Source organism: Gallus gallus, chromosome 1, assembly GCF_016699485.2.
Source record: "Gallus gallus isolate bGalGal1 chromosome 1, bGalGal1.mat.broiler.GRCg7b, whole genome shotgun sequence".
In the NCBI taxonomy this organism is placed as follows: Eukaryota; Metazoa; Chordata; class Aves; order Galliformes; family Phasianidae; genus Gallus; species Gallus gallus.
Genome location: NC_052532.1, coordinates 147,727,831 through 147,753,213, shown reverse-complemented (window position 1 = coordinate 147,753,213; position 25,383 = coordinate 147,727,831). Strand labels below are relative to the sequence as shown.

The following is a 25,383-nucleotide window of genomic DNA, read 5'->3' as shown; positions in this document are numbered from 1 at the left end:
AATTTGTTATGCTATACCACAAGTTTAATGGATGAAGTAATGTTGATTTCAGTATGATTGAGATCAAGGCCATTGCAATACATAAACATGTGTACTGTGTTTGTGTAATATATATTCTGAACTTAATGTAAAATTTTATTGTGTGTTATGCCATTTTTCAGCTCTAATTTATCTATCCAGGTACTACAAGACAATTATTTCCTTTTATGCTATAACCATGGAGAATTTTCTGTTGTGAAATAGGTAGGATTTTTTAAGGTAAATTGAAATAGAACGTCATAGTACTTTATTTTATATTATAGTGATTTAATAAATATCATTGGTGATCCAAAGCAAAATGCACATCTGAAAGCTTCCCTACTCATTTACTGTGATGAAACATGGAAACAATGTAAATATAGCATTTTCATTTTACTGATGTACTTTTTTTTTTTTTTTTTTTTTTTTTCTTATGGGGGATTTGTAGCATACAGGTTAAGCACACCTTGAAGGATGTTTCAGCTTTATTATCGCCCATAGATCAATAGTATCATAAAACTCAATAAGCATATCCTTGGTCAGACTTTAAGGTCTTTGAACTTCAGCTAGAAAGGATGCCTCAAAAGAGTATGAAAACATTATTTCCTTAAAGTTCACTGTATTTTTTGTGATTCAGTAGCCATTAATTTCCATTAACTTGTCAAAGTTCCGTTTTACATCTATGTAACTTCTAGCATTCAGAGAGCTGTATGCTACGTTCCTTTACAGGTCTGTGCTTCATTCCACAAAATGACCCTTCTTGTTTGTTACAAATAAGGTGACCAGTGACTAGTGATGTTCCCCAGGGCTAAATTCTATGTCTGTCTGACGTTTTTATCAGTGGTCCAGATGCAGGAGTTGAATGCATCCTTAGAAGTTTGCTGATGATAGTAAACTGAGAGGTTGACTCTCTGGATGGAGAAGAAGGTCTTTCAGTGGGATCTAGATAGATTAGAGCACTGTACAATCAGCAGAGGAATATAGCTCAACAAGGGTAAATGCGTAAATGCTAGGTTCTTCACCTGGTACAGGCACAGGTAGAGACTGGGAGACAAATCGATGGACAGCAGCTCAGCAGAATGCGATATGAGTCAGTAATGTGCCCAAGAGGGCAAACTGTGTTTTGGAATGCATTGCATACAGCATCACATGCCAGTCAAAAGAGGTGATTCTCTTATATTTAGCATCAGTGCAACTTCAACTTGAAAATTGTGTACAATCCACTTTCCAGATAAGGGCAACAAATCTGAGAAAAGGCTGGAAGGTCTGTCCTCCTTAACAGCTACCTTCCACTATCTGCATGGACAGTGTCACCAGCTACCTGTCTTCCCTTCCTACCTTGCTTTGTGTGCCTCTGGGTCTTGCCTTTGCAGACTTTCTGCAATCATAGAATCATAGAATGGCCTGGGTTGAAAAGGACCACAATGATCATCTAGTTTCAATCCCCCTGCTATGTGCAGAGTTGCCAACCACTAGACCAGGCTGCACAGAGCCATGTCCAGCCTGGCCTTGTGGTATGCCTTGGGGCATCCTCAACCTCCCTGGGCAACCTGTTCTAGTGTGTCACCACCCTCTGGGTGAAAAACCTCCTCCTAATACCTAACCTAAACCTCCACTGTCTCAGTTTTGAACCATTCCACCTTGTCCTATCACTGTCCACCCTTGTAAACAGCTGTTCCCACTCCTGTTTATATGCTCCCTTCAAGTATTGGAAGGAAATGGAAATTGGAAGGCAATGACCCTGTCAGTCTTCTCTTCAGTTGCCTTTATGATATGTAAACTGCTCTTTTCTTCACCTCCTTCATCCAGGACATCAACATCTCAAATGGAGTGCACCTCTCATCAGACGTGCCACCACTGCCCCCTGCTCCACCATGAGGCCTTTCTACCACCCTAGCCTATTGCAGCAGCCCCCTCTCCCTGGAGATCCAGCTTTGCTAAGATCTACACCATGCCCAGGGCAGTAGTGTATGCCAAAGCTGCCCTGCGCTTCCAAGAGTGCTAGGAGCAAACAGCTGGGTGAAAACTTCATTAACTACATGGTTCTTGAAGAGACCTCTAAGCAGTTGTTTAAAATAAGGCTTCAAATTTTTTTTATTTTTTTTAGAAAAATATTGACTCATCCTATGTATATTTTGTTTATTTTTTTAGCTATCTACAAATTTTGTTGTATTCTGTAGTTTCTAAAGGCTGAAGAAAAATCAAGTTTACAGGCTTCAAGATACTGTGAGAATATCCTTTTATGTTGTTGTTTTTAAAACAGTGGCATCACATTTGCTGTTCCTAGTTCCCAGGTACTAAAGCTGTTTTAGGTAATAGATAACATGTGATTGTTGTTAGTTCAATCATATAATCTTTTAAATCTTTTAGATCACTTAAGTAAATACCTTCTGGTGTTTATTACTATGCCCTAAAAGTATCTTCTTTTCTCCTCTGATTCAAAAGGCAGTTTTGATACCTAGCTAAGCTGTAAGTGTGAACAGATCAGTATATCTAAGTATTTTTAACACATCTTCCCATATAAAGTAAATAGAGAAAATATATGCAGAGCGCTGTTTCAGCTGTGTAATTGCATTGACTTTTCCAAAACTCTTTAGAAACCATCCTGGTCTTTAACATAGTTGCACAATTTAATTAAAGTAATTTAAAGGGTAGGTCATGAGATATTTCAACTTCAGTATAGTCTCTAGGACTTTATCGAGATCACCATTTACTGCTTAAAAAAAAAAACAAAAAAACTTGCAATTTGGAAATAGACTATTTCAATATGTGCAGAGAAAATGTATGCATTTGAATAAAAGTGGTGAAATAATGAGGGTTTTTTTTCTTTATTTTTTAAGGTGTCTGACATAACTGCAACTTATGATTATCTGTTGAATTTGTTCAGCAATATTCTTCAGTAATGATGCTTTATAATATATCAACACTAGCAGTATGCGTTAAATGAGCACAGCATAAACACCTTGAGTGAGGAAAAGAGTAATGAATAACCTCATAAAGAAACTGATTCAAAATTAATTCTGGAGAAACAAGATATAACTCTATGTTTGCTGTCCACATAATACTTTTCCATGAACAAAAATGAGTGGCTGCTATTGACACTTTAAGGACAATGAGAAGGGAAAAAAAAGAAAAAAAAGCGTCAGAAGTCCTGCTGGAGAACAGTACAGTAGAACATTGTACTCAATATAATAATTTGATTCTTATCCTAATACTTGGGTATTTTCTTTCATGAAAAGATTAATGATAACTCAATTATTTGATTTTTATTTTTATTTTAAATAGCCAAATAGTAACAACTAAGGAAAAAAATCAAAACAATACTTGAATTTTCCTTGGAGAACTATGTGACTCCACAGAGCTTAAATAGATCAGTTTGGGATAACTAGCATTTGTTTCATCCCCTCTCTCTCCCTCACTTTCTATCGCTTTCTCTCTATGTTATTGAGTGAGATTTATTGCAGGTGATATAAAATGGATAAGAAGTAAAACCTAGTCTTACTTTCTAGTCCTTTGTACCTGTATTGGAACCAGGATATATGATATAAACCTTACATTTCCAATGTGTAAATCATCATTTCTTATGAGTGCCATGTAAGGCCTTTACCTATCAGTAAAGTCAAAAGGGGAGAGGGATGGAAAAAAAAAAGTGAAAAAGCTAAGAGGAATTTGGCCAGTGCATATATGCAATTTATTTGCATATAACAAGCAATAATATAGCCTTAATTATTAAATATATTAGGATTTGAAATGAGAAAAGCATAGTTAGTTTTAACTTGTTTAAACAGCAGATTCAGAAGTGACTGCTGTACAACTCTTCCCTTGAGTATGTTAATCAGTAAAGTACAAGAGTCATGCTTGTTCTAGGATAATAAGCATTTGTGCATGCATATGAACATGTGGATGATGATCTTCAGCTGCAGAAGTAAAAAATATCCTAAATGCTTACATCTGATCTTTATAGAAATGTGGCTCTAAAGCTTCAAGGTGAAAAAAAAGAGTCATTGTTTTACAAACAAAGGAGGACTTCTTAAGTCACTGTTTTATTAGCAGACAAGGTCAACACAAAGGTCACAGACACCAAGTTAAAGAAATACATTGATCTTTACTTAAGTTTAAAGCAATGAGATAATAAGTGAAACAGTACAACCAGAATAATACAGAACAAGGCAATGCACCTATTACTACAAGGATAGCGATAGTGATTAAGAAAGATACATCACCAACATTCTGAATCCTTTACCATCATCCAGATCCAGAATTGCTGGGGAGTCTCAATTGCAGTGAGGATTTGGAGAGCCTTTCACAGCAACTGTGAGATCCTACACAATGCATCTACTCATAGGTGAGGTCTCCAACTTGGCTGCAAGAGGGTCCAGCTTTTATATAGTTGAATAAACAAGTTTATGTGACAATTAGATGGAAACACCTGGTTTTATTCTCCCTTTGGATTCCACCGCAAGCCTGTGCAGGGTTGAGGAATGAACCAAGGAAGTTTGTGTACTTCTAGGCCTTGACGCTATGCTTCTAAACAAGGAAAGGTTGATACATACTCATAACACTTTATCTAAGATACATTTCTTGCTAATGAGATGTTTTGTCCAAGATACATATTTCACTAATGATCATACATATTTTGCTAATGATCAGATAATGATGAAATATAGCGCTGGGTTGTGGGATTCATCTAGAGATCAACTTTGGTTTGAGGCCTACTGTTCAGGTCTTAGTACTTCAGTCACTTAACTTCTGGATTTAAAATGAAAATTGGCTATGAAGTTTCATGTAAACGGTCATCCTGTGCTTTCAGTTTGCTCTGAATGGAAAGAACAGTTACTTGTAGTTTGTGAAATAAAAGACTTCAACAGTTTCCAGCTAAAGATTTTGGGTTGAAAACATCAAGTAGGGAAACAATGTCTTCTGAAATCCTTGAATATGCCTTTGCTCAGAGTGAAGATTGAAGATGAGCAAGAGAGCAGGCTGAGTGAGCTAGCAGATTTCAGCATAACAAATTTGTTCTTTGATTTTGAAAATAAAAACCAAGATTTCATTTAAATTTTGGTAAGATAATTGTCATAAGTATGCATGCAGCAAGAAAGTAAATTAAATTAATGTGATAACCTTAATTCCATTTGAGTTTGCATCTGTAACTTTTACATAAGTTTATCATGTTCTGCATTATACACAACACTGATCATAAGAGGAGATGAAATCATAGAATGGCCTGGGTTGAAAAGGACCACAGTGATCATCTAGCTTCAGCCCCCCTGCTATGTACAGGGTCGCCAACCACTAGACCAGGTTGTCCAGAGCCACGTCCAGCCTGGCCTTCAATGCCTCCAGGGAGGGGGCATCCACCACCTCCTTGGGTAACTTGTTCCAGTGCGTCACCACCTTTGTGTGAAAAACTTCCTCTTGATATCTAACCTAAACCTCCCCTGTCTCAGTTTAAAACCTTTCCCCTGTGTCCTAAAATACTTGACTGCTAACTCCAGAGAAGTGCTAGAAACAAAAAATGCTGATTTGAAAATGGGAAATGAAATTAGAGTTTCCAATGTAGCCAGCCTTGAGAGAACAAATTAATTGGCAGTTTAGCATGAAATTTTCTTACTGCTTTCCTGAGATGTTTGGAACTGTGTTAAGAAAAAAAAAAAAAGCTAAGAAGTATGAATTCTTGTTTCTAGAACAGTCTAAAAATATCTGTGTTTGTTTATTGCAACAATGGGTTTGCTGTGCTCTACAAATGTATTAGAAACACAGGTTTCACTTGAAAGCATTGACATAAATTTTACTGGCTCAGAACAGGATGTCATTTTTCACTGGTAATTTTGAAGTTAAAGATGTTTCCAAAACAAACTTCGTAGGGCTTTTGTTGTTGGTGGTGGTGGGTTTTTGTTGTTGTTGTTGTTTTGTTGTTTGTTTGTTTGTTTTTGTTTGTTTGTTTGTTTTGTTTGTTCTTGTGGTTTTCTTGTTAAAGTTCCACTTGATTTAAACTAATTCTTATTCTGTATACAGCCAGTGCAAGTTCTTGGAAGCCATAGTCCTGGAATAAAAAGGCTGCCCAGTTCAGTATATTTTATATTATAGAATGATATGATTGGACTGATTGGACCAATACTGATTGGACATACACCTTGGAAAGTGTATATTGTGTTTGAAATATTAGTCTACTTGAATTCAACATTTGTTCCATCCACAGATTCATTTTATTTTAAATTAGTCTCTTTTCACTAATATTAAGTTATTGTTTTAATGGGCTGAGCCTATCCACTACAAGTATAAAATTTATTACAGAGTATTAAGTGGATTTAAAGTATAATTAACTTTAGATGAATTTGATATTTAAGATAACTTTAAATTCAGATTATATTTTTCAAAGAGCATGATTTTCCACCATTGATTTCAGCAGTAGAAAGCATCCTGTTTTCAAGGCTTTTTCACTTCTTAATTTGGGGCTAAAATCTCACTAGACCATAGAACATTGTTTCATCCCCTTGCCCAGTGAAACCCTTAGAGTTGCATTAGAATTTAATATGATCCAAACAATTTAATGGAAAAAGGCTTACATGCTAATAAAGTTATAGTATTGTAACAATAATGTAAGGCAGATACATCACTGTGTATCAGGAATCACTCAGCACTGCATGTTTATAAACACAAGTTAAAGTGTGGTATGCAGTAATAAAGCATGCGTGGTTAAAATATTCTTACTAGAGACTTCAATCAATCATTTCTTATCTCTTCTGAGAGTAAGTTATTTTCTGAGCAACATGGCTGCCTGCGTATACAACATGTTTTGAGAAGTGGTGAATGTGAAATACAGGATTCTTGCTGTAATTGAATCATTGTTCAACCAAAGTCACAATATTATGATAATTGGGCACCATAGGCATATCCTACTGTGCATATCCTGTGCACAGTACTTGGATACTTCATTCTTTCCTTTGTCATATGACACTGAACATATTTTTGTGCTGGCACTATTGAAGTTATTCGGGAAGCAGACTAGCAACGTATTGCATAAAGGCAGAGTGTTGAAACATTCTATTCACATGCAAAAGGTGAACTTGGAATAAAACAGTGACTGGAAGACAGTCACTGATGAATGATGAATTCTTTGTTTGGGTTTAGGGCCAGCATGGTGACTTGGTGATGCTGTCTCTTATTAATCTGTCCCAGTTTTGACTTCCCTGTGGTTATCCCAGAAGAGGAAGGTATACAGGTCATAATACCTGGTTGTGCTTCAAGAATTCTTACTTGTATCTAGGGAACCATTACTGGGGACTGTGAATCTGAAGACCTTTATCTTCTCAGTTTGATGCTGGACTGAACAGATTTCAGGTAGCCTTAGATTTTATGGGAGCGTAAGCATATCTTGTATTCATTTATTCCCTCAGCCCTGCTAAGTGAAATGTGTCACACTGGTATTTTTATTCCCCTCAATATCACTCTCTACATCAAGGCCCACTAGAGTCCAAGCTATATGGGCTACTGAAATACAAAACAAAGTAAAGAAGGGCTGAGGGAAGTACTAGTGACTGTTCTGTTAGACATTGAGGAAAATAGTCCAGAATATTTGACAGTAGCATGGATTATTCATAGTTTCTTCCTGTATAAAAAAAAAAAAAAAAAAAAAAAAAAACAAAAACAAAAAACCAAATAAACAACAACAAAAAAGTTTAATACAACTTTTAATGTGTTAATGTACAAGCCCTTTTTGTATTAAGTAACTTTTTATCATTAAAAAAATAGTATTAGTTGATTGTGTGGATTAGATTTCAACAATTTAATTTTATACAGAGAAATTGAATATTACTGCCTTATGAAGTGCAAGGATTTCAGGTTAGCTGCTCCCTTTTGAAGGATATGATAATTTGATATATTTATATTTAAAAAATGGGACTACTTTAAACATATGTACACATATAGAGGGCCAATTTGCCCTTGCTAAACTCAGTAAATTAAATTTCTGGAAGACTAGTTTGTTTCTGTAACTGCCTTACTTGTGTGTGAATTGTTTTTTCTTTTCAACACAAGGAGAAAGCCAAGGCCCCTTCTCCTGTAACCAAGTTGTTAATGGGTTTGCAGTTATGGTCAACAGTAATCAATAAAACAAATGTGTTTAAGTCTCTTTTTTGCCCTTTGATGCTCAAACTCTACTATCCCTCACCTGAAATCAATGAAGCATTTCCCATTGATTTACTATACAAGGGAAAAGATCTAGCTGAGTGTAAACAAGTGTGGCATCTTGAAGCGAGGATTATGGGAGTAAATGAATTGGTTAAAGTGATACTGTCAAAATTTTTTTATTATTATTTTTCTGTGTGATTTTTTAAAAAGATGAATGAATTAATATTGTTATAGAACTATGTCTGTTAATTAAATTTTTAATTGAAATTGTAATTATTTTTTTCCATTTTGCTGAAATAAGAAATGACAAGGGAAAAAAAGATTTTACTGTTCATATCAGGAACATGGTTTGAGTTCACAGAAGTTAGTTTTGTTTCTCTCATTGACTTCAAAGGTTTCAGATTCATCAGACTTGTGGAATATTCAGAGTCATAAATATCAGAAGGACTATACAGAGAAAAAGGGTGATGTGTTCAAATATCAGTCTGGATTTCCATCATTTAAGATTGTTCCAGCTGAACACTCAATTTAGTTATGCTACAGTACATCTAGCTGTCCTCAGTCAGGTAAGCATAAAACTGGAAGTCAATGACAAGATTAAGTAGCAGCTTCATTGTTTTGATTACTGAAAAACTAAATTTATTCCATATGGAGAAATTCAATTCTACATGTTTGCTTTATATACACTTCCATGTCAGACTCTATTTTGTCAGACTGCCTCTCTGCTGCCATCTGTCACACAGAAACAACATATAATGGAATATTGGTAGGAAGTTTCAACCTCTACTGCTATATAACCAACATCTGCCTCTGACTTTGTGTGCCAATGTAATAAAGCAGGAGGCATTATGTTCAGAGTAGGTGTCATAATTTTGAAATGGTTGACCTCTATTTAGTAATTTTGTAATACTTGCTAAATTATGGAATTAACTATAATTAATTTCTGTACTCACAGTATATGTTATGAATCATACAGAATACAAACTAATGAAAAACATCCTTCATTGAGGTTTAGGTTCAGAAACTTAAAATGTCTAAAAATCTAATAATAGAAACTAGCGATTCTAAGCTTCTTTTATAACAAATAGCAGAAATAGGAAATAGCAAACTATGAACAGAGAGTGGTGGGACATCTGTCTTGTAAGAGGTAAATTACCATCTCCAAATTCAAATTTATATCCATTCTCTATGAACAATAGAAATAGGAATAAAAGTAGAAAGAGGTAAGTTAGCATGAATGATAATATTGTTATCCACTTGTGATGATTTATGTTTTTTTAGCAAAGTTTGGTAATTTCAAGAACAAATAAGACAACATAAGCATGAAGCATTAAAGTGATTAATTGGGTAAGGGTGGAAGGAATTGTTGCCACAAGATAATAGTCATCACTTGTATCTTGTGTCAGGTCTTCTTTTATTTATTTTGAGGCTAGTTGCTGAGTGATAGCAAGTTGCCTTAGCAAGAGCCTCTGACTAATGCTGAAAGCTGAATACATAGGCTTTTGGGTAAAAAACTCTAGTTCCTGTCTGAGAAAAACAGGACTTTCTATTTCTTTGCTTAAAAAAAAATAAAATGTGGCTTTGAAAAAAAGACAATAGGTTCTTAAAGAACATGAATAAAATCTAAATGCTTATGTACATTTAACATACACCTTTGTTGCCATTGTTGACTCTTGCTGTTGATTTTAAGATTGTCGGTGGTATAGCTCATGGAAAGCTCATTGTTTAACCTGTGTTCAAGCTAAAAAAATATAACAGAGAGGTGGAAAAGAGATGAGAAGCTAGGTAAAATAATCTATAGATTACAAGAATGGCAGGAATCAGAAATTATGTGCAGTACTTTAGGTGGGATTGAAATGAAACTGAGGTTAGACACTAGTATCTTTTTATTTATGTTCCCTGGTGGTCTGATTTACTAGAAATGCTAAAAATACACCTAACAGGCAAAAGAAAAACAAATACATCTTTTTTTTTCCATCACCTACCTCTAGTGATGAAGGAAATTGCCCATTTTGCCCTAACTAAAAAAAAAAGGCTACATATACCAGAGAAGAGGAAGGTTATCAGTTTTTTTCTACTTGTAGAGTTTCAATACCACCTATTTCACCAAATAATAGATTTAGGGAAAGAGTTGGGTTGAGGTAGGGCTGTGAGAGATCTTTTCCTATACTGTTTGAGAAGTCTTAATATCTCACAAATGGTAGTGGTATAAAATGGCTGAGCAAGCAAAACAGCATCTTTTATTTCTGCAATGTTTCTACCTAGGAAAGGAACTGGCCTTGGTTTCTGTCCCAATTCAAGTGTCATTTGTTTTAAGTGAGACATTCTCTTGAGAATATAATGATTTCTCCGTTAGCATAAGTTGATTTTTCTGAGATCTATTCAACTGCTAGTTACTTGCTAGCATCAATTTCTATCTGTAATTTACATATGGAGTGTAATGAATTTGAAGGAGAAAATGGATTTTGAAGGTAGAAGTAAAGTATTCTTCAAAGTTTATAGCTATTTCACTATTTTTAGTGGTCCAAACAAGATAGTCAGTTATGTCTACAATGCCAGTTAAGAAATGAATATGGTGAACAAGATCCTCTATCCAACCCTTAAACCAAGCATTATCCCAGTTCTTGGCCTTCTGAATCCTTTCTTTGTATGTCATTTTTCTTGATCTGTTGTTAAGAAATTCTTAAAACATTTCAGGCCTATAGATGGGTATCATGGCAAATCAGCAATTCACTACTTTCAAGAGTCTCCTTTTACATCTATAGAATTTGGTTCTGACTTGTATGAGCACAGCTGCAGGTCATGCTCATGAAAATAAGAAGCAAGATTATGTGAACTGGTACAATTTGTTACATTTGTGAAACAAAATAATATGAATGGCACGTGGAATGCATTGAAGTACCTGTAGGTACATCTAGGTATAAGGGTCTATAGAGCAGCTACAGTATGAGGCTAAGACTAATTCCAGGTCTTGGATTAAGCTGTACTCAGACTAGTCTAGAGTAGTCTAATAATGGATTAGACTTGTATTCCTTGTATTCCTTCTGGGAAGACTACAGGGAAAAATAGAGATGGAGCTAAATAAGCTAAAAATCAGTACAAATAGAAAGAAAAAATAGCATTTAATTAAGCAAAGCGGATTTAGTAAAGATTTCCTGAAGTTCAGCTAAGCTAATACTTCAGTGATACCAGATTACATTTAATGATACTGACAAGAAGATCAGGGATTTACTTATTTTACCTTATGTAATGGACAAGTATGAACAGAATGGGCAAGATTTGTAAATGTAAGTACTATTTTTATTAATGCATTGGTGGAAGGGCTGGACTTGCTTTTTATTCAATCTTAATATGAGGCTGTGAAAGTTGTGCCATGTGAGATTAATATTCAACATACTTATCCGACAACATTCTTGGAACTCTTCTACTCCTTGACATCTTAGGGATTTCTTCCAAAAATCTCTTAAGCAGAATACTGAGGTGTGGACTGTAGGGGGGGCAATTACACTGTGCCACAACCTCAAATAATGTTCAGTGGACACGTGTATTTTGTTTGTCATTTCATGAAAGGTTGCAAAAGTAATCTCTACATTTCATACTGAAAAAGAAAATGAAATCCATGTGTACAATATGAACGAGTTCATAGAAAGCAAATATTATAAATGAAAAAGAGATTTATACATACTGTTATGAGACTACAGGTCTGTGGGATCTATGGACGGCATTTAGTGCGTTTGAAAAACAAGTTCAACAGTCACCTGAGTGAGAATTTAGAACAATCCTGATGAGAAGTAAATAGAATCTTCCTTTTCCTCCACTGACTTAGCTTCTCAGAACTGCTGCTTGATGAGTCCACATACCTTTATTTCTCTTGAACTGATAATCATTCTCCTTATCTTTTGAAGACCTTTAATTTCACCTTTTTAAAAAATGGCCTTACAACAGTTTTTTAACTGCTCCCAGTGAGGGTAGAGTTTCTGTGGCAATTGTGATTTTTACTTCATTCTCTAAAGGAGAAAAACCAAAACAAAACCTTGTCAAATGTTCTAAAACATTTTATCATTTCTACTGTATTCCTTTAGGGTCATGTTTGGAACAGGTGATGTGCCCACTTTCTTCTAGCCAAACTGCTGCCAGATGTTTCATTAGGAAGGTTTTCACTTGCATGCTTAACCTGCATTCCTTGTCCCTGCTTCACTTGTTTCTCAACAGGGAATTCACATAACAGGTGCAGTACTAGCTCTTTAGCAAGTAAATCAAGTCTGGCCTTACAGAATTGTCTTGAAATGAGTTTCTAGCAGGAAACAGCTAACGTACAAGTTTGTCATGTGTATACATATTGGTTTCTGAAAGCAAGTATGAAAAAGAAAGAAATAGAAGCCTGGAACATCTTTCCTTCCTAAAGGAAAAATAAATTTAAAAAGGCAAATCTTAACATGACTCACCAAAGATATTTTTTTTTTCCTGCATTTTGGCAGACACTAAAACACTTCCCTCCCTTAGAGATCAGTATTTCTAATGGTATATCACTTTGAATAGGTGACTCATAGATTTTAAGATGACAAAAGTGTGGTTTAATCTAACCTTATAACATCACGCAAGTCTGAAATGAATGACAGGTCAGTCACTAAATATCTTTAAAACCTCAGTGATTTACTTTATGTAAACATTATTTTATCAGTAGTTCTCTTGGCATTAAATGATGATTATTTGTATGAATATATACATATAAATGATCATGAGTGCCACATAAACATGAATGCACATCAGAATATACATATGCATAAATCTCTTCTAGAAAGACATATATAAGCCATGTTAAATTGGTAATGGTTGCACTGCTATCTGTTAAGTATTTATACACTTTATCTCATATCATTTTTTTCTTTTTCATTAGATTGTTGTAAAGCTAACATATTCACTGTTGCTTTAGACAACCAATTTGCCTTTTAAAATACAGGGGAGAACTGTTTAATTTCCCCAGACCCTATACTGTAGTCTGAATTTTTTTAAAGAATCATCATCACTCATCCAAACTGCAACTTGATCTATTACTTCAGTGTTCTTCCTTGAAAGCTATTCTGATTATCTTGCGTGTATACTCTGACATAACTACAGCAGTCTTTTAGTTTATGCTGTGGTAAAATTCAGTGCTCATATTTTACTATTTAAAAATAATATCTAGATCAGATTTGAAATATTTAACTGTTGCCATTTACCATTATCATATTCAGTAATGGGATATAAAGCATTTTCTTATCATTTACAGCAGAATATTTCACCTCACTTTGTTCCAAACACAGAAATATTCCTATACTGTTTTGTCATGCTGCATTATGATTTACTGATGAATTTGCTATCTGTATCAACTTTTGGTGAAATGTCAACATCTGAATAATTTTTGTGTAGTACTTTTTAGCCTCAGTATTTGTCTTAGAAGTTTCATGATTGTGTTTAGTTTCCTTTATCATTTTTTTTTTCATATTTCCAAGTTGCAAATGGCTGAGAATGACACGTTGTCATGTTTTCCACTTTTCCATTGTAAAACACCATTGGCAATTCCTTCTTGTAAAATCATACAATGGTTTGAGTTGCAAAGGACATTTAAGGTCATCTAGTTCCAACCCACCTGCTATAGGCAGGAATACCTCCCACTAGACCAGGTTGCTCATAGCCCCATCCAGCCTGCAGCCTGGCCTTGTATGCCTTCCAGGATGGGGGGAACCATCTCTGGGCAACCTGGTCCAGTATCTCATTACTCTCACAGTAAAGAATTTCTTCCTAATATCTAGTCTAAATATTCTCTCTTCCTTTTTAAATCAATTTCCCCTTTTCCTGTTGCTACATGGCCTTCTAAAAGTCTCTCTCCAGCTTTCATGTAGGCCCCCTTCAGGTACTGGTAGGCCACTATAAGATACTCCCAGAGACTTCTCCAGGTTGAAGTGCCTCAGCTCTCTACCTGTCCTCATAGTCCTCTGATCACCTTTGTGGCCCTCCTCTGGACGTGTTTCAACAGCTCAATATCATTCTTGTGTTGGGGGCCCTAGAACTGGACACAGTACTCCAGGTGGGGTCTCATGAGAACAGAGTAGAGGGGCAGAATCACCTCTCTCAACCTGTTGGTCGCTCTTCTCTTGATTCTACCCAGGATACACTTGGCATTCTGGGCTGCAAGCACACATTGCCAGCTCATGTTAAGTCTTTCATCAACCAATGCTCTCAAATCCTTCTCCTCAGGTCTGCTCTTATGCCATTTTCTGCCCAGCCTGTATTTGTGTTTGGGATTGCCCCAGCCTAGGTGTAAGATCTTGCATTTCGCCTTATTGAAATTAATGAGGTTCAGCCTGGAGAAGAAAAGGCTCTGAGCTGACCCAATAGCAGCCTATCTAAAGAGAGAAACTATAGGAAAGAGGGGACAGACTCTTTAGCAGGGTCTGTGGTGACAGAACAAGGGGAAATGGCTTCAAGCTTAAAGAGGGTAGATTTAGGTAAAATGTAAGGAAAATGTCTTTTGCAGTGAGGGTGGTGAGTCACTGGAACAGATTGTCCAGAGATGTGGTTGATGCCTTGTCCCTGGAGACTTTCAAGGTGAGGATGGACCAGGTCCTAGGCAACCTGACCTAGCTGTGCATGTCCCTGTTCATTGCAAAAGAGTTGGACTAGATGATCTTTAAAGGGTCCTTCCAACCCTAAGAATTCTATGATTCTAATAGGTTGGCATGGGCTTACCTCTCAAAGCTGTCCAGGTCCCTCTGAATGGCATCCCTTCCCTCCAGCATGTCAACTGCACCACTCAGCTTGGTATCACCTGCACATTTGCTGAGGGTACACTCAATCTCACTATCCACATCACCTACAAAAATATTAAATATCACCAGTCCCAGCACTGATTGGCACCAGTCTTCTCTTGGACAGTGAGCTGTTGGTTGCTACGTTCTGAGAGTGAATGCCCAGGCAATTTCTTATCCAGAGAACGGTCCATCCATCAAATCTATTTTTCTCCAGTTTGGTGATGGGGATGTCATGCGGGACAGTATCAAACGCTTTGCACAAGACCAGATAGATGTTATTTGCTCATCCTTTATCCACTGATACTGTAACTCTGACATAAAATGCCACCAAGTTTGTAAGGCATGACTTGCCTTTGTTGAAGCCATATTGGTTACCACCAACCACCTTGTTCTTATTTTCCATGTATCTTAGTAGGGCCTTCAGGATATTCTGCATGATCTTGTCAGGCACAGAGGTGAGACTGACTGGCCTATAGTTTACTGGATCTTCTTTTTTCCTTTCTTGAAAATGGGGGTTATGCTTCCCCTTTTTCACTGAGTGGGAACTTCACCAGGCTGCCATTACCTTTCAAATATGATGGATAGCAGCTTGGGAACTTCATCCACCACTTCCCTCAGAACCTATGGATGGATCTCATTGGGTCCCATGGACTTGTGCACTTTCAGGTTCTTTAGATGGTGTCAAACCTGGTCATTGATGTAGAGGGCAACACTCTCCCCCATTTTCCCCTGCCTTTCTTTCCTAAATAGTTTATGTCTGCCTATTCCTACATTCCTGTTGTGAGAGCCATCCTACCATGTCTCAGTGATGCCAATGACATCATAGCCCTGTAGGCACATGCACACATGTAACTTTTCTTGCTTGTTCCCCATACTCCATGCATTAGTGTACTGGCATTTGAATTGGGCTCACCTTGAGGCTGATTTACCAACTGATCCCTTATCCTTCACTTTAGATGCTGCCTTACTGGCCTGTGATCCAACTCCAAGCTGAGAACATCCATTACCATCATTAGCCTCTAAGTGGAATGGTTTGAGGATCCCTCAAGGCCTCTGTTTTAAAGCCCTCCTGACTAAATTGGAAAGCTTGTTGCCAAAGATGTTCCTCCCCTTCTCTGAAAGATGAGCCCCATCCACCCATAGGAGACCAGATTTCTCAAAGCTAGTTCCATTGCATTAGTAGCTGAAGCCCTGTCCATAACACCACTCCCTTAACCTTTTATTGATTTTCTTAATACTATCAGATCTTTTGCTCCCTAGCCCTTTAACCTGGAGGATTAATGAAAAGACTACCTGTGCTCCCAAGTTCTTCACTGCTGCTCCCAGCCCCTTTTAGTCCCTCTTGATATTCTTCAGGTTTCTCACAGCTGTATCACTGGTGCCTACATGAAACAGCAGCAGCAGGTAGTAGTCTGTGGGATGTTCAAGGTCTGGCAACATCTCTGTCACGTCCTTGATGCAAGCCCCTGATGAGCAGCAGATCTCTCTAGATAGCACATCAGGATGACAAATGGGGTCCTCTGTACCCATCAGCAGAGAATCACTCACCACTCTCACCCATCACTTTTTCTTAGTTGTGGTAGTAGTTTGAAATGAGGAGCTGGTCTGGCTGCCTTACTCAGCTCTGACAACTTAGCTGATATGGTTTCTTTTTCCTCAGTCTGCAAAACTGTGAAGTGGTTCTGAAGAGGCACCTCAAGCTTTGAGGCAGGCTTCTTCGTCCTGTTAGTCTTTCTTATGGCAATTATCCATTTACCATCACTATTGGCTTCCCCTCTAACTGGATGTGCCAGTGGTGGAGCCTGGGGCTGTTTGGCCCCAGATTGCGTATTCAGTGCAGGTTGCACATGAGTCCAGCTGTCTGCCTTCATTTCTTCCTCCCAGACATTACACAGCCTTTTGCATGTCAGCCACTGGTTGCAGGAGGTCCTCCACCCAAGCATATATTACACAGGTGAGTTTGCCACATGAAGATACTGGACAGAATCCAATGAATGCCAACTAACATGATGAAGGGAGCAAAAGATCACTCCTTTTAAGAATAGCTGAGTGAGTTGGAACTGTTCAGCCTGGAGAAATGAGGGCTTGATGGGAGATCTCATCAATTTATATAAATACCAAAAGGAAGGTGAAAAGAGAATGGAGCCAGGCTCTTTTCAGTGGTAGTCAATGACAGAATATGAGGCAATGGTGTCACAATCTAAAGAGTTAGCTGGCCTGCAGGTGCACAGAGATAGTAACAGTGGTTTTGTAGGATTCAGTAACATACAAGAACATAGAGGCTTTATTCTATAAAATTTTTATTTATAACGAATTACCATGTATTACCATTAGCAAGTATACTTTGTTTAGTAAGAGAAATATATACAGACATTAAAAGCAATAGATAATACCAGGAAAGCAACTATATTTAATATATGTGCAGTAGATATTGGGAGTAGCAATAATAATTTGTAGCAGAAATCAAAGGTATTAGAAAGGCAGTTAGAAGTAGTAAAAATCAATAATGCAGCAGCAAACATATGTTGTTATGATAGGTTCAGTAAACTTATCAATACTCAGACAGTGAATATGCTTACTATGGATTGTGAAGTTGTCAACAGCATAACAATGATACTTCATACTTGTCAAGGCTATACAAACACCTTCTTCTCTCTGCTAGGCACTGCTGTTTTGATGCAACCTAGGATACTGTTGACCTGCCAGGCTGCAAGCGCACACTACTGGCTCATAGTCCTGCCCTTCTGGAGCAGGAGGGTTGGATTAGGTGACCTCAAGAGGTATTTTCCAACATCAGCCATTCTGTGACTGTGAAAATAATGACTTGCATCTTTACAACTTATGAAGTTTTGTTACAACTTGCTTTCAGGTTTTCCAATTGCAAGAGGATGCTCCATAGCAATATTTGCTATGCACTGAAACCTGAGATCTTTCTTTACTCAAAGCAAGTGTTCTATGCTGTTCTACAGTTTGCTTGCTTTACCATTGTTTTCACCTTAATAACAGCCTGTAATTATTTTATTACACTTACTAGTATTGTGTTCATGAACATTTTTCACAACTTGCATGTTTTTATCTAATCTGTAATCTGAGATTGAATAACATATTTAGTACAGCAGGATTTACGGATGTTTCTAAGTGTACAGGTCATATGCTTCTGAACCAGTTAGAGCATGGAATTATGGAAAAAAATACATTCTTGCTTATAATATGCTAGCTTGGATGAGGTTCCCAAAAATACCTTTTCCTTAAAAAATATGTTTTATTCTTCATAATCTTTCCAGGACATTTTGATAACTGAAAAACAATATTTATATAGAAGAGTAATTTAAGGTTTGGGGTTTTTTTTTGTTTGTTTTTGTTTTTTTTTTTCTATGCAAAGCTGATATGTTTCTTGTAGTGTCAGTATATTTTGCTGAATCCACACTCTTATTGCAACCACATCCATAACATGCAGTTGTTAGCCCCAGTCATAACAGCACAACTATCATACAAGGCCACTCCAAAGATAAAACCTCTTCTGTGATACATACTCTCATTTGGCACTACAAGCTCATTGTTTTTCCCTCTTAGACATGGAGGTCTCAGCCCCAGTTCCGTCATTTCTCCAGCCTTAGTTTGTGGGTTTTCTTTTTTTCCTTCTTCTTTTTTTTTTTTTTTTTTCCCAAGCCAAGCTGTAATATCTGTGCAGCATTGTTGCAAGATCTCTGAGTCAGCTGGTAAATCTGTATAGTAAAAGGCTATGCAGAACTGTATGGAAACAGTAGCTTAGTTCCCCAGATCAGTGTAGTTAATATCTGCTTTCCTAATACTGATATGGGTAGCTAATAATGTTCTAATTAACATGAGCCAGCAAATCTTACATTGAATAAATAAATAAATAAATAAAACTCACCAGGGCATTTTAAGTCTATCAATTCTTCAGATTCTTTTTTTAGCGTGACTTGTTCCAGTAGGAATTTGAAATCAGGGAATGGCTAGAAATTATGTGAACACACCTACATATTCCTATCCCATTTATTTGTATTGGGTCAGACAGGAAGGAAAAAGGTTCTATCACCCAGAACTTAGACTATTTACCTAGCCAACAAAAAAAAAATTCAACTGCATATCCCTATTACAGATACTGGAGGAAACAGTGAACACAAAGGACGGAGACCTCAATGACTTCAGGACTAGGATGCTTTTCTGGAGATGGAGAATGCTGGTTCTTGACTGAAATACAATAGGCCACATCAAAACAGGGATCTTGAATGAAAGGATTCACTTTCCTTTGGTTTGGGAGAAGAATCCTGAGCTGATGCTGTAACTCATAAATTTTAAGTCCTTGGACCTTAAACAAAGTGCATAGACTGTGAATACTTAGGTGTTCTAACATGTGATCCGAGACAGCCGGCATGGCTTCAACAGGGGAAGGTCATGCCTAACCAATCTGGTGGCCTTCTATGATGGTGTGACTGCATTGGTGGACAAAGGAAAGGGGACCGATGTTACCTGGACTTGTGCAAGGCCTTTGACATGCTCCCCCACTACATCCTTATCTCCAAATTGGAGAGATGTGGATTTGACAGGTAAACCACTTGGGGGATAAGGAACTAATTGAAAGGCCACAGACAAAGGGTGGTAATTAATGGTTCCATGCCCAGGTGGAGGCTGGTAACAAGCAGTGTCCCCCAGAGGTCTGTCTTGGGACTGGTGTTCTTCAACATCTTCATCAATGACACTGATGATGGAACTGAGTGTACCCTCTGCAAGTTTGCAGATGACACCAAGCTGAGTGGTGCGGTTGACTCAGTGGAAGGAAGGGATGCTATTCAGAGGGACCTCAACAGACTTGAAAGGTGGGTCTGGATGTAGCTAATGAGTTTCAACACAGCAAAGTGCAAGGTTTTACACTTGGGCTGGAGGAATCACAGGCATAGAAACAGACTGGGAGGAGCAGACCTTGAGATTAGCCCTGCAGAGAAGGACCTAGGGGTCCTGGTGGATGAAAAACTTAACATGAGCCAGCACTGTGTTCTTGCAGCTTGGAAAGCAAATGGTATCCTGAACTCAATTAGAAGAGGGGTGGCCAGCAGGGACAGGGAAGTGATTGTCCCTCTCTGCCCTTCACTCTGCCCTTCACTCTGCCCTTGTGAAGCCCCATCTGGAGTAGTGCATCCAGGTCTGGGGCCCTCAGTACAAGAAAGACAGGGAACTTTTGGAGAGGGTACAGAGGAGGGCGACAGGAATGATTAGAGGGCTGGAGCACCTCCTCTATGAAGACAGGCTGAGGGAGCTGGGCTTGTTCAGTCTGGAGAAGAGAAGGCTGTGAGGTGATCTCATTGCAGTCTTCCAGTACCAAAATGGAGCCTACAAACAGGAGGGGAGTCAACTCTTTACAAAGATAAATAACAACAGGACAAGGAGAAATGTTTTTAAGTTGAAGGAGGGAAGATTTATATTGGATATCAGGGGAAAGTTATTTACCAAAAGTGTGGTGAGGTGCTGGAACAGGCTGCCCAGAGAGGTTGTGGATGCCCCATCCCTGGAGGTGTTCAAGGCCAGGTTGGATGGGTCCCTGGGCAGCCTGGTCTAGTATTAGATATGGACGTTGGTGGCCCTGCCTGTGGCAGGAAGGTTGGAGCTTGATGATCCTTGAGGTCCCTTCCAACCCAAGCCATTCTATGATTCTGTGATTTTATGATTCTCTAGAATGAGCTCTGTTATATGCAGCACAGAAATTGAAGAAGTACCTCAAAGTATCTAGAGCAGAATATGTGGGCTGATAGACCTGTGTTTTCAGACAGACCTGTGTTTTCATTCTGCTTCTTTTAGCCTGGGGGCCAAAATTTATGGTTTGAAAACTTTACCTGGAGATGACATTTATTCTGTTGTTCAAGTCAAGAAAGACAAATGGTTCTTTCTTTTTTTCTAAAAAAGACAACTCTGCCTCTGTGGAGATCTCCTGTGAAGTTCAATAGACAAAGCTATTATTTAATCTTCTGGATCACAGAATGAATTGCAAACTGGAAAGATGAAAAGGTACCTTTAGCCTATCTGCTTTTTTAACTTGTGCATTTGAATAGAACTAGTCTTTTTCTTTTTTTATTCATTTGAATAGAACTAGAACTTTTTGCATATTCTGGCATGAAAACTCTGGTATGTGACTATACTTCCAAAACCGTGAATATTAATGCTTTTGTCCAGAGAAATGTGGATTCTTTTCAGAGCTTGTGGTTAATAAGTAATTCTCAAAACATCTTCATATTCTCAGTCTTAGACTTTTCCAGGATTTAATGGAAGAGAAGCTCCTGATGTGGAATGTTTTTCTTGAGAATTATTCTTTGTACCCTGTATGGTTAGGCTTGCAATAATTTAGTATTGTAAATTCCTGAAAATTATTTAAACTGTACATGAATTCATGATAAGTCTTCATCAATTTTTGTATTGTGTGCTATAGCAACTTTCAAGTACGATGGAAAATCCCTAAACAAAAGTAAAGTCAGTGCTTATATATCTGACCTGAAAATGAATCATGATAGATGTTAGTACATGGCTATAACTAAATCTGAAATATGCTATGACTTGCAATATGAATTTCACTTTTCTGAGATAAACCAGTTAACTCACTGACATTTGTCAAGAATGAAGATTGTCCTAGGAGCAATAGTTTTTCATAAATCCTGGCTGAGTTCTGTTAAGTAGCCATTGGATAGCTTCCAGCCATCTGGCCAGCATCTCAGCATCGATCAAGGAATAATTCATTGTGACTGTGGGAGAATAGCTAGTCAGGAAAAGAAGTATTAAATATTTTAAGTATTGTGAAAGATGGGGTGTAAAGCAAATATCTTTCTGTGAACAAAAATATATTTTAGCATCAAAGAAACATATCAAGATTTTCTCTTTTTCTATTTGAAATATTGTGATGTTCTTCAATTAAAACTTTTTTTTTTTTTTTAAGTTCCTGATTGTGGAAGAGCTAATTACATATACTGTATTAAAGATGATCAGCAATCTGGTATATATTCTCATTGCCTACTAATATTAAGTTATAAGGGAATAGGAGTCTTCTAATTTTAGTAGATTGCTCTATTATTTTAAAATGTATCATATGGGAGCGGTATAGAACTTAGCCTGTTGTAGTGGGGAATTTAATTTGCAGTGAAAATCAAGAATATTCTTTCTAAGTACTCATTCAATCATGATGCTAACTTTTTTTTTTATAGAAACATTCTCAGAATTCCTAACCTGAAAGAGCAGTGACATTCAGTGATCTGGACACTGGGGGAAAGATTCTAGGTTTTCATAGAATCATTGAGGTTGGAAAAGACCTTAAGATCATCAAGTTCAACCACCACCTAACTCTACACCTCTATTGCTAAACATGATTTTCAATTTGTGCTCATTGCCCCTCCATTTGGGTGATTGTAGAATTGTCGAATCATTAAATCTAAAAAAGACCTATGAGGTCATCTAGTGCAGCCATCAGCCTACCACAAATATTACCCAATAAACCATGTCCCTTAGTACTACATCTACCCTCTCCCTAAACACCTTCAGGGATGGTGACACAACTGTCTTCCTGGTCAGCCCATTCCAGCATCTGACCATTCTTTCAGAAAAGTCTTTCCTAATATTCAAACTTAAACCTCCTCTGGCCCAACTTGAGGCCAGTCCATCTAGTCCTATTACTAGTAAACAGGGAGAAGAGGCCAATCCCCACCTTACCACGACCTCCTCTCAGTTAGTGATAGAGAGCAATAAGGTCTCCCATGTGCTTCCTCTTCTAAAAAATCCCAGTTCCCTCAGCTGCTCCTCATAAGATTTGTGCTCCAGACCCCTCACCAGTTTCATTGTCCTCTGGACACGTTACAGGGCCTCAATGTCTTTCTTGTAGTGAGGGGCCCAAAAATGAACACAGTACTCAAGGTGTGGCCTTATCAGTGCTGAGTACAGAGGAATGATCACTTCCCTGTTCCTGCTGACCACACTATTTCTGATACAAGCCAGGATGCCATTGGCCTTCTTGGCCACCTGGGCACACTGCTGGCTCATGTTCAGCCAAGTGCCAACCAGCACCCCCAGGTTTGCTTCCTCCACGCAGCTTTCCAGCCACTCTGACAAAAGCCTGTAGCATTGCCTGGAGTTATTGTGGACAAAGTGCAGGACCCAGCACTTAGTCTTGTTGAACTTTATCCCATTGGCCACAGCCCAGCTATCCAACCTGTCCAGATCCCTCTATAGGGCATTCCTGGTGTCATCTACAAACTTACTGAGGGTTCACTCAGTTCCCTCATCTAGGTCATCAAGAAAGATATTGAACAGGACAGGTCCCAGTACTGATCCCTGGGGTACACCACTCATGACTGGTTGCCAGCTGGATTTAACTCTATTCACCACCACTGTCTGGGCCCGGCCCCAGCCAGTTCTTTACCCAGCAAAGAGTGTACCTGTCCAAGCCGTGGGCTGCCAGCTTCCCTAGGAGAACACTGTGGGAGATGGTGTCAAAGGCTTTGCTGAAGTCTAAGTAGACTGCATCAACATCCTTAATCTTAATTGCTGATCACTTATTTAAACAACATAATGCAGGAATCGTTATATTCCTTGAAACTGGAAGTAAAAAGTTAACCAAGGTTTGGGCTTTCTTATCACAGTGGGGAAACAAATTGCGATTGTAAGATGTTCTTTTTTACTTTATAGAAAAAGATCTACATTTCCTATAAAAGTGCCAGTAGCATGCTCAAGGGATGTAAAAAGAGTGGCAGTCTAAAGTGTATTACGAACATGTGAGACCAGAGGAGATAGACTCCAGGCAAGGAACAGAGATCAGAAGAGTCATATCACACAGTGATGCATGCATAGGACTATGCTGAGACAGAAATTCATCAAAGCTTTGCAAAATCACTAACATGTACCTGTACTGGCAATTTCTCTATCTAGATGTACTAACTGTATACGCATGCATTTCTTTGCATTAATTAACTTTGCCTGTTGCATTTTCAGTGGACATTTTATTATTTTTATTCTCCAATTATTTTTTCAGATTGGTCTATCTTTCTAGTATTTTAGCCATCTACCATAAATTTCCGTTTTAATTTTCTATGCTTAAAGACTCAAAAAAGCATTTAAACACTGAAACATCTAACTTTTAGATATCATGCTCATCTGTGTATGCTAAAACTGTTTTCAATTTGGTCTAAGTGCTACAAATTTTCATGACAAGTATTAGTGTTGCTACGAACCTGGGATGAATTTCATCTCAGCTAGCTTTAAAAACCTACAGATCAGTCACCTAGACTGATTTTTCAAGTAGCTATTTCTATTCACTGACTGCAAAATGAACATAGTTCAGATTTAGATAACACTTAGGTCACACAAATTTCACTTTTAGGTATTCTGTCACCTTAAGGGAGAACTCAGTGAGGTTTTCAGCTAATATTCAATATTAGGTTTCTAAGGACACAGCTGTATTATTTTGTTCTTTGGAGGAAATCCAATTCCCAGAATTAACTTTTTATTTTAAATCCATTTCTTTTTCTCCTATTTCAAAGCATGTGTTTCGTATGATTTTTCATTTCTTTATATGTTCAGTTGTCAACTTGTTTCTTGAAGTCCATATATTTCATTACCCTGTTTTCCCAAATCATTTTGCCCTACAACTAGTTCCTATGATGACTGCCATACTCTTATCTCTCCTAAAGATACTAACCTTTTAGTTTAGAAAATTAAAAAATACATAATAATATGATTATCTTTTACACACATGCACAGATTCTTCATAATTTGTACAAAAATATGACTGTGATAAAGCAATGAGCTTTCTAATTACTGTGACCAGCATTCAACTTGTGCTATTACTGGTACTTTTACTTTCTTCTCAGCTGCTGAAGTTTCATGCAAGTAACTTTCGTGGAAAATATTTTAAATGTTTTCCTTCTCTAGATGGAACTACTGAAATCTTATGCATAAGAATTTTCATACCATTCCAGAATCTCATTTACTGTATTCTCCTGGGGATAATTCACATTGCAGAATTCAACAAGGACCTTCTCTAATTCTGCAGTAGTGCCATATTTCTGCACATAAAAAAAAAAGTGTTAGTCATTTATTTTAACAGTTTAAGGTTGAAAATGTCTGGGCTCATGTTAAACTGCAAGTGCATGATTTGATATTGAATTCCTACCTTACTCCATAAGATTTAACCTTATACCTTGTGCATATATTATGAATTTTCTGTAACAGAATAGGAGTTAATGTCTTTATATATTTGATATCTGTGGGTGTAAAAAGTACAACTGCACACATTAGCATTTAATTTCCTCCAAATGTCTGCTGGTTAAAGATCCCTTAGGATTTTGTTTAATTTGTAAGTGAAAGCTGGAAGCCATTCTGCTTTCCTTGTATATGTCCTCCACACCAGAGTTCAATTAAACATCTCCCCTATGGTTTCCTTCACCTGCAA

At 37.5% G+C, this 25,383-nt stretch overlaps 1 protein-coding gene across 24 annotated transcripts in view; it reads left to right on the top strand.

Annotated features, from left to right (window-relative positions):
• The window catches only part of GPC5 (glypican 5), a 676,292-nt gene that overhangs the window by 266,947 nt on the left and 383,962 nt on the right, over positions 1-25,383 (top strand). Inside the window, exon 7 of one of the 24 annotated variants that reach the window (XM_040653894.2) lies at positions 8,543-8,709. The exons of 22 other annotated variants lie outside the window; for them this stretch is intronic. In XM_040653894.2, coding sequence (XP_040509828.1) covers positions 8,543-8,680 — 138 coding nt within the window. In that variant the 3' untranslated portion in view covers positions 8,681-8,709. Of the gene's footprint in view, positions 1-1,827; positions 7,628-8,542; positions 8,710-25,383 lie in introns of those variants that run through there. One more of the 24 variants, XM_004938599.5, reaches the window with a different exon arrangement.